Below are 17,500 nucleotides of genomic sequence, written 5' to 3'. Positions count from 1 at the left end.
TATTTGTTATTATTATTATTATTATTATTATTATTATTATTATTATTATTATTATTATTATTATTATTATTATTATTATTATTATTATTACCATTGTTATTATTAGCCTATTATTTTAAAATGGGTGGAGTACCACAATCGCCCATAATGTCTCTTTTGGATCCAGCACATAATTATAGAGCTGATGCCACAAAGTTCAAACAATTATCCAAAAGAAAGGAAGGATGGATAGAAGGCGGGAGATGAGAAAGAGAGAAAGAATGGAGACAGATGTATGAGGGAGAAATATTTTTCTATACAAACTATTAATGTTTTTGTTAGTTTTGTCCCATAGTTCAATACTATTAGTAGGAACATTGTCAGTGGCCGTTGTTCGATTCACTGCGTATTTATTCTTGAATCTACCCTCTAATTAATTTGACTTGGTCTGTCGAAGGGGAGCATGCTATGTCATGTTAAAGTGACCAATGGTTAATTAAGCAAGTCTAACTGACAAGTGGTCAAGCTATATATATCTATCTATCTATCTATCTATCTCTCTCTCTCTCTCTCTCTCTCTCTATGTATATATATATATATATATATATATATATATATATATATATAACAAAAATGAGAAATTAATCGCATGTGTACATAGTCAATCTGAACAGTGGTCAAGCTATAAGCTATATTAAATGGTCAATCTGACCAGTGGTCAAGCGACTACAGTCATATTGGCCTCAAACGCAGTTGCTTTCCTTCAACCAAATATTCTCTACTACATTGTAGAGCTAGGGAAACATAATAGAGCTGGGGAACATAGAGCTGACCCCGTCGAGGATGAAATTTACGCTTTTTAATAACTTGACGTACGGGGTTGAAAGTATATCGTCATCCAGTGCCAGATCTGCGACAGACATATCGGCGATCATGGTTCTCCATTCGATCATTCCTTTGCTCTAGTTCTCTTAAAAAGCTACGTTTCCCTGATCTTTCCCCGTTTATCCATTAGTTTAGGTTCCCTAAGTAGGTGGCTTTGGGCCTGCCTCGTTTGCCTTCGATTTTGCCAGTGAGAGCTAGCTCGACGTTCAAGACTCTTATGTCTATTCAGGTGTCCTTAAAACTATCGTTTCTTGATTGCAGTTGACGGTGAGCGTCCCACGTGCGCTTCGTCAAGCACTCCCTCATTTGATTTCTTTTCCTTCCAAGATACGTGTTTTCTTAGCAGTCTCCTAAGAAACCACATTCCTGTTGCTTTTATTTTATTTTCACTCTCTCTTATGATTGTCCAGCATTCACAGCTATATTATATAGAAGGGTTGAGCATACATAGCATTTCAGAACTTTCATTTTGGTAGTCATTGAGATGTTTCTATTTTTCAGGATTGGGCTCACTTTATTGAAACTAGCCTTATATTAGCAATTTTAATTCTCCGTTTTATTTCTGTGGAACATTTGGCATCAGATGTTATAATGTTCTAGATAGATAAACTGTTGGGCTTGTTTTATCTTTTGCTAATAAGAGTACAAAAATAGGATTCCTACTTTTTCGGATATTACCACCAAATCCTATTTGTAATCTCATTAGCTAAGGTTGAAAGGATAACATCACAAAATAAAAGAACAGCAGTATTATGACAATGATAGGGCAAGGCATCTTTTTCGACAGAGGTTCGATCAGTAGAACTACGAGGCCTGTAGGCTAATACAGCACGTATCTATAGCCAAATAATTGAAAATTCTTACCGGCTCATTGACATTCTTTCTTCCGGCGAAACACGAATTTTTGGTAGAAAAGCGAAAATGGAAGCCGCGAAAAGTAAGAATATTAAGCTACATTATTAATTAATATAATATATTAAGCTTTCCTATGGGTTCCTTATTATTGATGGAAGTCCCCCCTTATTGACTTATGGTTGTTGTAATCTAGATTAGATTATTTAGATCCAGACTCGATTTAGATTTTTCTTTCAGGTGAGAGTGAGCTTGGCTCGGGTTTCCACAAAATTAAGTGCCAGGCAATAGGAATAGGTCGCACAGTGAAAACAAGTCTTTAGAAGAGTAAGACACTCCATCTCTCCATGTTTTCAAGTTTCACATAGCCTATACATTCACATTTCATTGCCTTTTTAAGTTAAAAGACCCCTTATTTGACATGGTCAGAAGTTACGAATTTGATGACTAATTTATGGAGCGGGAAAGAAAAGATTGTAGAGATGATGATATGAATGGGATGGGTGGGGCAGGGGTGTGGACGAGCCGACAGTCTGACACAGCAAAACATGCACTTACCCTGCTCCTACTACCTACTACACTACAGGCTACAGGGTAGGTGGTAGGGTGTGTGTAGTCTAGTCAAGTAAAAAGACCCCTTATTTGACATGGTCAAAGGTAATGAATGTAATGACAAATTTTTAGAGAAAGAAAGATTGGGTGAAGATGATGGGTGGGCATGGCAGAGTGTGGACAAACTGACCGTCTAACCAGCAAAATACATGCTGCACACTTACACACACGGTGTGTTTAGTCTAGATCTAGATCTAGATCTAGTCTCTAGGAACCCATGTGAGCACCTTTCAGTCAATCGCTCTCTAGGTGGTTTTCAATTGGTTAAGATCTGATTTCTGTTCCACCCACATGGTAAAAGTTTATTAACCCTCGTCCTGCGGGGGGCCGGGTTTATGTCGCCCGATAAGCTTATTTTGGCACCTCGCCTACGTTCTAGTCCCGCGTCAGTCTGGCCCCTGGCTCAGCGCGCACACTCCGAGCATTATCTCCCGTTCAATTCGGGTCCCGCGTCGGATCCCCATTCACGCAAGTCGAGTGTGTGTGTCAGTCTGCTTGAGTTTGTGTGCGTTTGTGGCCTTCTTCTAGAACCGCCTGCGTTGGTTCGTAACCGAGGCATACGTCTCATTCAAAACACGCCAAGTTGGTAGCTCTAGATATTCGTCCAATGAAATTATAGAACAATTTGACCCACTTAGACATGAGGAGCTTGAAAGGATAGTCAGGAAACGAGACTTCCCTTTTTCTATACAAAATCTTTCAATTGAGCTTGATTTTGTATGAAATTATACTATCTGATAAAAAATAAGCTTGTTTGATAATTTTGAAAACCATTGTGCAGGTACAAAGAACGATTTGAGTGCAAAACATTCGTAAATTGACCTTATCCCCTTTTGAACCCCAGGTCATTCATAACAACAAGAGCATCTAGAAAGGTATTCGAATGGGCGTAACTACTCGTAATGTCTTATCAGCTTGTGAGAGGGGGTTATTCATGTGTGTTTGTAACACTTTATAAATAGAAAGCTATGAAAGATACAACGTTATTTTCATCTTCGATTAACACACTCCCGCAGTATTCATGGCGAAAATACATGTTTCCCGGCGCGCGCTGTACACCAACAGTACACACTGAGTGACCCCGGCGGCCTGCCCAGAACATCTGACGTAATCGGTTGCTGATAAGATTCGCATCTCAGCACAGACGCAGGACAAGAGTTAATTAGCCTAATGGCCTCATTATAATTAAAAGTACATTATGTGTGTGTGATCAAGATCACCCATGAAGTGATCGTCTTATTCGTATCTGATGTCTACTGAAAAATAAAGAAGGATGTTTGTCAGGAACTAACCTAGGAGCCGATGATGCCTCTTGAAATTGGCATAAAATACCTGTCCGCACAAGAACTCCTTCTCTTTTCGTTTTTTTGTTTGCGATTTGTTGCTTTTTGTTTTTTCTGATGACTGGGTTCTTAGGCCAAGACCACAGAGCTAGTTCACTAGTTCATTCATTTTGATTTGCCATAAAAAGTGTTTGACTGTTTGAGGGGCATGTAACAGAATTGCTCTTTCATATTTTAAGGTGCGAGTCAATGCACATCATCTTTACTCTCTCTACTCTTTTTTACCTTCATGAGTCTACTGGCAGTTACAGCTTTGATTTTTTCATTAGTAGTATTATTATTGTCATTATTTTCATATAAGATCTCAAGCTCAATAAATTAAATTTCTTTGATATTTTGAGGGATGGGAATTTTTTTTTTTTTTCTTTTGCTTTCAGAATATTTCTAGTGAAGTATTTTAGTACTAACTGACAATAGATGCTGTGTTTCTCTACTCTAACTGAGTAAATGAGTCCTTTGTCTTCTTCTACTGAGCACTGCATATGTGTTCAAATTTTAGAAGGTTAATTTTTTCGTTTTGTTTCTGTCGTTGAGGTTTTTTATAATCATTTCGGTCTAACCATTATGAGTGCTACATAACTTAAAAAACGATGCCTTACACTCTCTCCTTTCCTGTGCCCGTGAACTTTTCTGAAAACTTCTTTATGAGTAGGGCATCATACCAGGTTCAGACTTGCTGAATGACTTTGTTTATATATTGGTCTAAACTTTTACCCAATGGGATGTCTTTTTTTTTTTTTTCATTTGTCATTGAATGATGCAGAAGGATAGATTTTTTATCTTGTTCTTTGTGTTTATTTCTCCAGCCAGTCGGCAAAGTCAGGTCATTGATGTTGCTAGTCACACATTTATTGTGCCCTACAAGCAGCTGACGTCACCGAATGAGATACCAAAATGGGAAAAATCACAGGTGAGGTATTGAATTATCAGTGTCTCTGCATACTTGTCACTCAGCGGTCTGTGTCACAGAAAGTTAAAAATGTGTTTCAAATCTCAAAATGTCAGTTTTTCCTTTGTTTACATATGTTGGAACAGCTTCTTTATTTATAGCTGGTTTAACTCTTTCACTATGGAGGTCTGTTCATCTTTTAGACAGAGATATTTTGAGAAATAGATCACAAGGAGCAATATATAACGTTTTATGAAATATAATAAAGTAAAGTAAGTGAAGCTGTTACAGGAAAGAAAGTAGACGATAAATTATATAATTTCCTTGTGTTGAACATTTTAGAAATGTCCAATCCGTTGTTTTGAGAGATGTGTGAGGCACGGTGGTGGAATCAGGCTCTCGTCAAAATAATCAAAGTGAAGAAACCGGCATTTACAGGTTGGTGCATTTTTATCAAATTTTTTTTTTCACTCAACACCTTTCATGCCCATTAAAGAACTCATTTCTGTGTGGATTTTTCTGAAAAACGTCGAATAAAGGCACAAAAAATGTAAATTTTCAGTAACCATGGAGTATTAAGCTAAGGAAATAACTAATCTTTGGTGGCCATTTTCTCACTAATTTTACCTCTGAAAACAGGTGACCCCCACCTCCTTCTTTCGCAAATATCTCGACTTGTATTCAAGATAAATGGATATTTTTTCATCCAAATAAACACAAGTGAACAAGCTTTAAGATGATACCAATAACTCTACAAATGCCCAAAAATTAACGAGAGCCTGATTCCACCACGCTGCCTCAATATGTTCTCTGTAAGTGTTTATGTTCTAGATTCATCATGAACTCACTAGGTATGCTACTCTTATGTCCAAAAGATCTACGATCATTATTAGGAGGGTCAATGGGGGACTCTCATGACCCAGAGGTTAAAGTGTTTGCCTCTCATTCAAGGTCGAATCCAGATAGCGACGGAAATGTTTCTTCTCTAAAATTGTCTCCTTTCTCCTCTCTGGAAATTTTCCGTCGGCTGCTTTCTCCATTTTCTGCCCCCACCCCCTCTCATCCTATGCCCCCTCCTCTGGGTTTCTGACTCTATCTGCACCCTTTCTACTTCTACTCCTTTATTCCTTCTTACTGCTGTCTTTCAGCCACACCCCTGATCTTATGGTAGGAGAAAGATCTACACCTAGCCTTCTCGGACAAGGGCGAAAAATCTCGGAGGTCCTGTGTGCAAATTGTGCACATTAAAGATCCCTTGATGGTTCAAAACCGATAAGAGTAGGCTTCGGTCGCCACCCAAGCAAAATTCAAAATTTCCTACGAACCGAAAATGATTAATGTATCCCACGCTGCAGTTGTTAGCAAGGTAAAATACTTATCAAAAAAAAGTGGAGGGTCAATTTTTATTATAATGGCTTGCTCTGGAGTGAGTTTCCATTGTGATAAATCCATTTTCTTCTAATAAGTCAAGAATTAGCATTGGAAGTGATTCTTGTTATTTATTATTATATATATACATGTATAATCAAAGCTAGAAAGAAGTAAACAGTAGAACTGTTGGTTATAAATGTACCGTGAACCAAAACTTAGCGACATTCTTTAATTTCCCTCACAATTTTAAAGCTTAAGGTAGTCCAGTAGACCCTTAAAAGGAAATATTTATTTTGCCCATGAAAATAAAAAATATAGTACTTACTCTTCATTTCACAAAAGTTTTGATTGTAAAGAAGGGCGATACCAGTCCATTTACTTCGATGAAAGAACACCATCCAGCGCATTGTGTAGTGTACCGCCACAGGGCATCATTTTTTGCGTCACACTAAGCAATGCGTCATAGGGAATGGGTTGAACTTGTTCACATTCTTCACCAGCAATGACTACCAATTTAGTCAAATATCTCTGTTCACATTCCTTTGCGCATGATGGAAATCAAAGTAAATTCAGACCACTCTGATACCTTTTCCTCACTATGTATGAAAACAGATATGAGTGATCTTTTGTTGTCTTAGCCAAGTGCGCCATTAAAGAAGTCTTGGAAAGTCAAACCACGTACTTGGCCAGACTAAGCTCTGATGCTGTATTTTTTTCTTGCCGTTTTAGACGAGTTGGATACTAGTTTTGTGTTCTGTTCATCCAATTTTGGTCGGTTAAACAGGAAAGGGTTGATTAAACGTCATGGGTTATAGTTTGTTTAGCCAAGTCTATTACCATGCTTTTATTCTCAGTGTTTCTATTTTTACCTTCTCCAACCTCAAGGCTTACTCCAATCTGGTGGGATTTATCCTGACTCTAAATGAAGCTGTCAAGAACAAGAAAATTCGTGATGAATATCCTGTGTCAGAAGTGAGTATATTGATCAGTGACATTTGAATGAAATGAAGTTAACGCTTCTCAATGAGAAATGTTCAGTCCTATAATGGTATAATTGATTTTAAATTTTAAACATGTAGTTAGCATGTGCAAGGCATTGTCAGTGATACACAGTTTTTTCTTTTACACAAACACACAGAGATTTATTCTGTGTTTGCTCATAGTCATTAAGACTGTAGGCCTACTGTCACCATTCTCTCCTGAAGTGTTGTCTTAGATAGAAGCTGAGTGAAACTGATGAAATTATGTTATTATGTGAGGTAGCGTGGTGAAATCAGGCGCTCTTCAAAATAATAAATAAGAAGAAACTTGCATTTTTCCACCGGTATGGCAATTTTTATCGAAATGTTGTTTTTAACCAAATTTTGGCTGCCATTTTATCGGTAAGGTCACCTCTGAAATCTGAAATCAGGCAATCCCCAGTTCCTTCAATTGCAAATATATCGACCGGTATTCAAGAGAAATGGGTATTTTTTTTTAACGACAACAAGGCAAATGAACAACATTAAGACGATACCAATAACTCATCATACCTAAAAATTGACAAGCATCTGATTCCACCGTGTCGTGACACATATCTCTAAAAAAATCTTCAGTTTGGCATGAGTAATAATATTTATGGTCTATGACCTTTTTTTCACTAAGTTTACATCCTCAGATAGTTTGTTATTTGTGCTATGCATTATTTTCTATTTAATTTGAGAGAGTATGAAACACAAACTTAAAGAGTCTTTTTGTGTTGATTTCACAGGTGGTACAAAATCTTCTAGATCTCCTGGGCACTTTGGAGAAGTGGGTGGAAGAAATTCCTGCCATTGACCAGCCTCAGAGGTTTGGAAACAAAGCATTTCGCACTTGGTTCCAAAAACTGAAAGAGGTTAGCATTTTGCCATGCATGGCTATTGGCTTGATGTTTCACATTCAGGCATATGTGATTGCTTGTTAATGAAAAGAGAGAGCCAGACAGAACAGGAGAGTATATATGTTAAGGGGGCCTATAGTGTGTTTTATGTATGTTTTCGTTTTGTGCTATGTAAGCTAGAAGTGGTGTGTATATATACAGGTGTAGAGCATGATGCATTTATGTGTGAAGCATACTCAACTGTATGTTTAGTCGTATGAAAGGGTCTGTTACATGTGCTTTCCTGGAATGATATAAGGACTGTTGATTTTGTCAAAGATTGTAAGTTTTTTACCAAGTGGCACCAATGTTTTCCGTATGATGAGATTTGTATTTATTTTGTGTGTTATGCTCTTCATTTTGCTTGCTAGCAAGATTCGTACTTTTTAGAATTTTTCGTTGTTTTTTGCAGAGTTCACTCTATCTGTGTCTTCATTATAGAATGTCAAAATTAAAAGGAGCAGTGGTTTGAAAAGTGTGCACAGGAATAGAGTTGTTTTTTTTGCAGTGTTAACATGGTCAACTTAATAGAATTGTTTTTGTTTTTTGTTGTTTGTTGGGGGTATGGGTGGCTGGATATTACCAGTTGTGGTTCCTACTTTTTTTTTCCTTCTGTTGTTTCTCTCTGTCAGACTTACCTTTGTCCTTGCATTAGGTGGCTATTATTGTTACTTTTGTCCTTGCATTAGGTGGCTATTATTGTTACTTTGTCCTTGCATTAGGTGGCTATTATTGTTACTTGTCCTTGCATTAGGTGGCTATTATTGTATTGATGTTCTTCTCTTTTTTCAAACAAAGAAGATCTTTTAAAAAATACTCACTAGAGATTTTGATTTGAGAGAGTTTTTTAAAGACAAAATAATCTTGATTTGTGTATGGTTCCCTCTCATTTCAATGGTTGCTTTATTTATATTTAGGTTCTATTTGTTCATTTATTTATTTGTTTATTTTCCTGTGAAGCCTGCTAATGTTTTTGAGTCGATGGAAGTCTGGAATTGATGATGGCAGAAGCCCCAGACTCAGTTCTGGCCTCATGAGGTTCGCTTGCTGATGAAAAATAGTTGTTGAATATAGTGACTACAGAAATGATATTAGAAGTGTTGTTATCTGGTGGTGATGACTATCACTGTGTCGCCAATTGTGAAAGCAATGGGACAAAAACATTTTTACTTTGTTAACAACTACAAAAATCAACTTATTCTTCAGCACACTTTTCAAATAACCGAATGTCTCGGGTGTATTGTCGGCTGTGTAAGGACTTAAAACTTTTTCCACCATTTTCGTTTACAGGAAGGGCCAGCTCTACTGAAAACCGCCCTCCCCGATGAGTATGAGAAATCCATCCCAGAAATCGTTGTCTATCTGGTGGAGAGTGTTGGCAATGACACCAGGATAGACTACGGCACAGGTGTGGTGGGTGGTTAGACGCCGCGGCTGGCAGGGTTTTATTTTTGCCCTTTTGGTGGTTGGTGTGTGCTTGAGTGTTGTCTGTGGCCTTTACTGCTTGCCAGTGTTGTTATTATCTTTCTCTGTTTGTTGTGTTCTAGTTGTAATGTGGCTTGTTACATGCCTACTATCCAACTTTACTGACAACTTTTGCTGTAATCCTCTGTTTCTACCCCCCCGGGGCGGTGCTACTGACTGAAGTGTCTTTAGGCCATTCCCAAAGGGGGGACATTAACATGTTCTTATGCACAATAGAATTGGAAATGAGCTGATTTATCAGTGTCATGCTCATAACTGTGGTCATTTTTCCTCTACTTTTGTATGTTTATCACACTCTTGTCACCCGCTATTTCCTAGGTGCCTTGATAGTCGAAGCAGACTTTGTACTGTTGAAGCTAGAGAGGTGAGCAGAGTTAAGCCTGATTCCCTGTAAGGACTTCTCTGTTGACATCCACGCCATGGTGCTCATATGACATGCAGTTGCGAGCACCGTAAAACCTCTACTAAAACTAAAAACTAATCCTCTGTTTTTATGCAGAGGAGGCAACTCTGGTTAGAGTTGTGGATGAAGCGTAGGAGAAATTTGTTTGCATGAGATATTGGATTTTTTAAATTCTTTGATGACCGTACTCTGTTGTCTTGCAGACTATTAGTTAGTCAGAGGTGTGACCTTTTTATTAATGCTACTGTGTTGAAAGGGACGTTAGGCTTATACCGGACCAAAATAATGTGACAATTTTTTCATTCTTTTTTTTTCCCAGTGCATTGCCACAACTCTGGCATATAAACAAGTAGATTGAGTTCTTTAACTTTGTCGTATTTATTGTGCTTTGCTTGTAATGGATTGTTGACAGAGGCATGAGCTTGTGTTTTTTCTCTAATGTGTTCATTTAAAAAAAAAATTTTTCTTTATGAAATCCAATATGTCTGGAACATGCTTTAATTGACAGTTGAGTACAGGAAGGGTTTGAGAAATTGCAAATGTTTTTTAGAAGTAAAGGAGCAGAATTGATTCATTGTTTCTTTTATGTGGCCCTGTCGTTGTCATATTATGAAATTTCAGCAAGATTGTTAAATTTTATGGTGATGCTTAACCCTATCCGTACGCCCTGGGGTCATTTTGTACCCTCGGGGTTGTATTCTTCCCATTTTAGAATACTTCTAGAGTGAAGATCTCTTAAAAACTTTCAGTATTTGTCAAAAACTCATTTTGACAGACTGCTATGCAAAGCGTACGGATCAGATTAACAAGTAAATTTCCTCTTTGGAAAGTTGTGGCACAGAGTTCCCCACGTCGTATGGGTACAATACTAAAACATGACGTACGGATAGGGTTAATAGAGTCGCACAGACGAATAAGGTTTTTTCTGCCAATTAGTTTAAGTTTTGTCCAACACCATCGGGGTTTTTTTTTTTTTTTTTTTTTTTTTTTTTTTTTTGGGGGGGGGGGGTTTTTTTTTTTTTTTTTTTTTTTTTTTTTGGGGGGGGGGGGGATTTCATATTTTGGCTTTGTCTATGCCTCCTCTACTTTCGCTTGAGGTAAGATTGTGCTGACTAGGGTTCTGTGTGTCTTGTGTTGCAGGCCATGAACTGTCTTTTGTTGCTTTCCTGTGCTGCCTGTGTCAGATTGGGGCTCTCAAGGAGGAGGATCACCCAGCCCTCGTTCTACGAGTATTTGAGAGGTCAGTCGTCTCCACTGTAAATGCTAGACTTCTGGCTCAGTCCCTCTCAATTTTGTTGCAAAGGATACCTTTCCTCCCTTCACCCATTTTGTGTCTAGACACATATGCCCCTTTCCCCATTTGACCAGGTGTCTTTGTTTTACCTTTTTACACCTTTATAATTCAAAGTTTGGTGTGGAAGAAAAACAGAATGGTTTCATGCCATGGCCAATATTGAATGCTGGAAAAGTGCTTGTAGAATTTAAGGTGTCTCCAGTATGAATCAGTATTGACAATCCTTAAGTGTGAAGGTGTAGTAATCCTTAATGAAATATCCTAACTATTTCAGAATACTTTCTAGAGGATATTTTTAGCAGAAAATGAGGGCCCAAACATACCTCTATTGCCAGTGAAATTTGGCACTCTTATAAGTCATTGGACCATCTAGCCAGTAGAGAAGTGTCTGATATGTCTTTCTGTTCTGAGTATGTTAATTATGTTTGTAAAGGAATTACAGAGACTTTAATAACTCTATTTTTGGGCTTCAGAAGAGAAAATTCTTTTACGCATGATTTAATTCATTTTATTTCTTCATAAATGTTTATTTGTGCAGAGTTTAAAGAGTTGCCCATTGAATAAGAACACAAATAATATGTCAGTTCATGGAATCATGTATCCATCAGGCAGGCTCCTCCCTTTACCAGTGTTTGTGTTTCCCTCAATCCCCCCTCCCCCCCGGTTGATTTCCTCTTCCATCCCTTCTCATTTTCTCCCTCAGGTACCTGTATCTGATGCGAAAGCTCCAGCTCACCTACAGAATGGAGCCAGCCGGAAGCCATGGCGTCTGGAGCCTGGATGACTACCAGTTCCTTCCTTTCCTCTGGGGCAGCTCACAGTTCATAGGTATTGCGCAGATTTCAACATAAGTTTCACATTTTTCTGACGATATAAATCGTGTGGCATAAAAACATAGCCATGTACAGGTTGGTTTGGAAAAAGGGTTTTTCTGGTTGGTCAGAGAAGGTCATAAAGTAATGGAATGTTGAGTAGAATCTTCCTTAGAAGTATTTTCCTGATATTTAGCTCTAAATATTTTTGTTTATCTATTAACACATTACACCCTAAGGGCCTGGACGGGAAGTCCATTGTTAGATCCTAAGCAAGGGGAAAGAACCCACCTCCCGTGAATACATGCCTTTAAAAAACACATTTTTAAAATACTAAACAAATTCCAAAAATCCTGAAAAAAGAAAAGTTAAAAAGAAAACTGAATGTAGTTTCAGAAAAATATAACTTTATGTATGCGCAAACTGTTGGAAATGTTCTAACTTTATTTCAATCGGGGTGTCCGACCAGTCACTCTCACTCTCAGCCTCGCGGTCGGGCCCTAGATCTAAATTCTAGATTTTCTCCGTCTGATCAATCGGAATCGCCCCAAACTCTTCCTACAACGTTTTCATCAAAATCTGAGCCATCTGATTTGTCACATGCTCGTTTTTGCTCAAATCCATCGTTATTTCCGTTTTCGAACTCAATCGTGTCGCTTTTCAACAAGTCGAGACACTTTCGAAGTGTCGGTAACGCGATCGCACTTCGATCAGCTCTAATACTAAAACTACTAGCCCGAAAAATTTCGTTTCGGTATCAAACGAAAGAAGAAACTTTTTGCTATACTATGCAAATCAAAATCCCGGTCCCAGAGTCTCGTCAAGGCGAGACTTTCGTTTCTAAAGACACTGGGTCGGCGCGGGCGGTTCCGGGCGAGTCAGGGTGGAGCGCGTAAGGGAATTCCCGGGCGAGTTAGGGTGTAATGTGTTAATATAGAGTGCTAAATGGTGTTGCAAAAAGAAATAATCTAAAAAAAACAGAATTGCCTGTCTCATTTTCTAATATGTGAGCAAGGCTGCAGAACTCACAGCATTTCGTCAACTCTTGTGCACCTTCTGAGTATGGAGAGGGGAGAGGAGCATTTGTCACAAGACTAGCAACAAATGCCAAAGTCTTAAGAACCCTTGAAGTTATTTGTCAAAATAAGGAAAAGTACATTTCTCAAATATTTGTTTTTAGTTGTATGCCATGAACTGTTTTGTCTGTATACCTCTTGTCACCTCAGAACTATTTTGTTAAAAGTGTGCTTAAGTAAAGAGGTACTTTGGACAAAATAGTTCTGAGGCGACAATCTGTATGTATGGTGTTTCTACTCCTAGAATGCCTGCAAATCCCAGACACTCTGTCACAGAAATTGTTCAGTTACACATTATCACTTACCATTGTTTACTGCAAAGGGATGCTCATACAGCTTCTGAGTTGCCAGAATTGTTGTTTTCTCTCTTTTTAAAGTCTATAAAGGCTACATATTCAAATGTTAGATAATTACTGTCTCTGTCAATGTTCCTGTAAGTGCAGTTTTTGCTTCCTCTGAGGGTATTTTACTCTACCGTAGGCGTCTTGTTCCTCAGATCACAAGAGAATCAAACCCAAGTCTTTTCCGGAACCAGACATTTATGACAGCTTCTACAAGGACTACCTTTTCTTGAGTGCTATTAAATTCATAAACCAGGTAAAAAAAATGAACATGATATTATTATATAGTGGAGTTGAGTGCGGGGTTAAACCATAATATAAGGACTACCTTTCTTGATTCCTATTAAATTCATAAACCAGGAGAAAAACTTTTACCTATTGTAACCACTATGTGAAGTAGTTAGGTATGAATGATCTGACACTTTTTTAGAACTCAACGTCCACTATGACCCTGTTCTGAAATTTACCCTCTCCCCTTAACTCACTCACTGCCATACCCGAACCCTGTCGGGTGATCCGCGTAGACCGCTGCCTGCCAAACCCGAAACCCGTCGGGTGCGTTTTTACTACTATTTTTCAAACATTCCCCGACGTGTTTCGGGCTTGGCAGTCAGAAGTAGGCGACATAAGCCAGTTTAGTTTCGATTCCGCATTGTTGCAGTAACTTCCCTTGAATAAGCTACTTAAAAATCTGACTTTTTCGAACTCATCCGAAACGAATTAAAAACTACTGACGCTCAATTACGATGGCGACGGCGTCTCAACGAGGTCTGAAAATTTGAATTGAGGGACCCATTCATCAATAAAGGATCAGATTTAGATCTTTTTGCAGATAGTGATGATGAACCATCATTCAGAGTTGATAATGAGTATAGGAGAGGTGCGGACACAAGTGAAGATGAAAATTGTGCTAGATCTAGGCCTAGATCTAAAATCGGGTGTTCCCCATGCTCAGACCTATGATCCGATGCTTCCCTGTCCCAGTTCAGGCCCGTCACGCAAACGTCAAAGATCACACAACGTAGATTTAGACCCCAAATGATAGGAATACAACTGACATAGACCCTCCTATGTCTACACAACTAACTTCAAATAGTGGCACCCCTCTCCCAGTGGCCATGCCCTGTCCTGCAACCACACACCCTGATGTTGATGCTCAGGATGGGTGGACTGATGACTTAAATGATATTCCAGTAATATAAAATATGTCAGATATCTTTTCAAAGTGACTCTTCAACATTTGTCAGTTGATACAACATCTATTTCTTGCAGAGATAAAGATATAAAGACATGCATATCGACTGAATGTACCAAGCACCTAAATGTTATGTAAAAGTTTTTTTGCTCGATTTTGCCACATATTCACAAACTCATAAAATTTCACTCGGTAAAGGTATCACAAATTTCTTTTTTGATTTGTTGAGTATGTTTCAATATCATTGTTTGTGGAAAAGTTCAATGCTGTACACAAAATAATAAGCTCACAGTGAGGTTTTGAAAATGGTCCCGAAAGCCTGGCATTCCTTAGTTATCCTGCCGAGAAATGCCTGGCAGTGAGTGAGTTAAGCGCAGAGGGGTTGGCTACTAATCATGTACAAACTTAAACAACATTTTTTTAAAGATTGTCTGCAAAAGCAATCACACATAATACAAATATCCTATAAACCGCGAAATATAGTTTGAAAATTAGTTTTAATTTAAATGGCAGTCACTGTTTCTGAGCCTGTCCGGATGTTTTGGTTGGTCATGGATGGTCCACAGGTCATCGTCTTTTTTTCGTCCTCGCAGTCTGACTCTACGATGAGATCCTACTCTGAGACGTCATCAATATCCAATTTCTCCCTCTGACCAGGCAGTTATTTGCCCCTTGTTCATTTGATTCTCCTCTTTATTATATATTAATAACCATAGTGAAGTAGATTGCCATGACTGAAAAGATCTGTAAGTGGGTGAATGGCGGTTGCTCTGGTGTGGTTTGCTCCTTTTTTTCCTGTCAAACACTTATTGTCTTTATCTCTCCTCCTTCTTTCTTTCTTTTGTTTTTCACTTTCTTGTAACTCCTCTAGTCTTTAACACTTTTGTGACCTTATTGTGTTGCAAGTGTCATAAAACTCCCAGTAAAACTAATCAAATAAAGATCTGTAATACCAAGATTCAAGCTCAGCTCGGGGAGAGGTAAAAATAGGACTTTACATTATTTTCCCGCTAAGGCTGTGCTAAACTATAAGTGTTTGTCGTCTCCCCCCCCCCCTGTTCAGGTGAAGACTGGCCCGTTTGCAGAGCACTCGAATCAACTGTGGGGCATCAGTGGGGTGGCTGCCTGGTCCAAGGTCAACTCGGGTTTGATCAAGATGTACAGAGTGGAGGTGAGTGTGATATCAGCAGTCAAATTTGGCCAACTTTGACCGGGCTGTCAGGGTGGTTCTGAGGTCAGAGGTCAAATTCCCATCAGATCAGAACATGATATAGTGAAGTCGAGTCCGAGGTTATACGGTGTATAAGCACTACCTTTTCTTGAGTGCTATTAAATTCATACACTAGGTGAAAAACTTTGATCCATAACGACAATTGTGTGAAGTAGCTCAGTATGAATGTTCTGACATTTTCTATGACTTCTATACCAACAAAGACTCTTTTCTGAAAATTACCCTGTCCCCATGAGAGCAGAGGTGTAATCCTTTACAAACTTAAAACATGTTTGAAGATAGTATTGGTCTTCCAAAGTGGGTCTGATGATAAAATGGCCAGTCAATTGTAGTGATGCAGCACAATGATAGACACATTTTACCAGCAGTGAAAAGCTGTCCATATCATGTCGTGGTCTACCAAAGTGGGTCTGATTATAATATGGCCAGTCAATTATAGTGAGGTGGCACAAAGACAGACACATTTTGCCAGCAGTGAAAAGGTGTCCATATCTTTATTGCTGACTGTCAGTTTCAGAGTCAGTCTTGTCAGTGGGAAAGCTGGGATTTGTTCTGTGTCTTTGCAGCGTCTGAAATGGGTACAGGTTTGTTTTCTTTGTTTCAAATGCATTGTTTTCCTTGAACCAAAAGTACTGTATTACCTGGATAGGTCGAACACAGAAGACTCTAAATCATGCATCAGTCGAACTGTGCCTGCGGTCCAGGTTTTTTTTTCCTTTTTATCTTTGTAAGATATCCAAGCTAGGGATCCCTTGAACTACAAAAGCTAGTCCCATTGTATTCAAGCTGTCCGTGTTATACTGTATTATATCACAGTTGTTCTCTTTCTTCGGGTGTCAGGTCAAGAGCAAACATTGACGATCATGGTACCCCATTCTTTCCTGTTGTCGGTCTTTTTGATCAGCTCAATTTTTCTCTTTGTGTTATTCTTTGCAAACTTGTTCAGGCCATCTGTGTATGTTGTTCTTTGTCTTCCTCTGCTCTTCTTTTTCTCTATCTTTCTACGCAGCAGCAGTTTCTCTAGTCCATTTGGTCTATTTATGTGGCCAAAGAATCTCAGTTGTCTTTTTCTGATAGTTCTGATTATAGATTTTCACAACCTGCCATTTGGAGCACTTCTCTATTTATCACAGTTCGTTTAATATTATAACTTTTCGTCCTCAGGTGCTGAGTAAGTTTCCCATCATTCAGCACTTCCTGTTCGGCAGTCTTCTCACACTTGAGCCGTCCACCGATCCAGTCCCAGCGGTGTCCGCCCCAATGCCCTCCCCTGCCCCGGGTGCCATGCCGGGGAGAATGCCCCCTCTTGGTGCCACAGATATGATGCCCCCGACAGGCAGAATGCCCCCTTCAGGTATGACGAGCATGATGCCCCCAATGGGAAGAATGCCCCCTCCTGGTGTGACTGGAACGATGCCCCCAACAGGAAGAATGCCCCCACCTGGTGTGACCGGAACGATGCCCCCAACAGGAAGAATGCCCCCTCCTGGCGCGGCAGGTGTGATGCCCCCGACGGGGAAAATGTCCCCTTCATCGCAATCGCAGCAACGCCCGCCTTCGTCATGATGTTGATATGTCTGTAGGTTGTGCCTCTTAGTGTTGTATGTACATACAAGAAAGAATGTGACATGTGCAAGTGTCGTGTGATGTTTGGAAAAGGTTTGCTTCTGAGCGATTCATCATTGGTGATAGTCATTTTGCCTCTATACCGGTACTGCCGTTTATCACTCGAATCTATCGGTAACATGCTTGCCAACCTTCCTGAATTTTTCGGGAAATTCCTGAATTGCCATCGTTGTTCCCGAACCTTTCCCGAGACCGCATCTCTGTCT

At 39.1% G+C, this 17,500-nt stretch overlaps 1 protein-coding gene across 1 annotated transcript; it reads left to right on the top strand.

Annotated features, from left to right (window-relative positions):
- Positions 1-1,749: 1,749 nt before the first annotated feature.
- Positions 1,750-17,494, top strand: LOC101847359 (serine/threonine-protein phosphatase 2A activator). Its single transcript, XM_005104452.3, has 10 exons — positions 1,750-1,801; positions 4,478-4,581; positions 6,817-6,903; positions 7,682-7,807; positions 9,122-9,239; positions 10,860-10,959; positions 11,717-11,841; positions 13,398-13,498; positions 15,501-15,608; positions 16,833-17,494. The coding sequence occupies exons 1-10, from the start codon at positions 1,786-1,788 to the stop codon at positions 17,232-17,234; spliced, it is 1,287 nt and encodes a 428-aa protein (XP_005104509.1). The 5' UTR covers positions 1,750-1,785; the 3' UTR covers positions 17,235-17,494.
- The last annotated feature ends 6 nt before the right edge of the window (positions 17,495-17,500 follow it).

This window comes from Aplysia californica, unplaced genomic scaffold (genome assembly GCF_000002075.1).
Source record: "Aplysia californica isolate F4 #8 unplaced genomic scaffold, AplCal3.0 scaffold00420, whole genome shotgun sequence".
Taxonomy (NCBI): domain Eukaryota; kingdom Metazoa; phylum Mollusca; class Gastropoda; order Aplysiida; family Aplysiidae; genus Aplysia; species Aplysia californica.
This window is presented reverse-complemented; position numbering and strand designations above follow the sequence as displayed.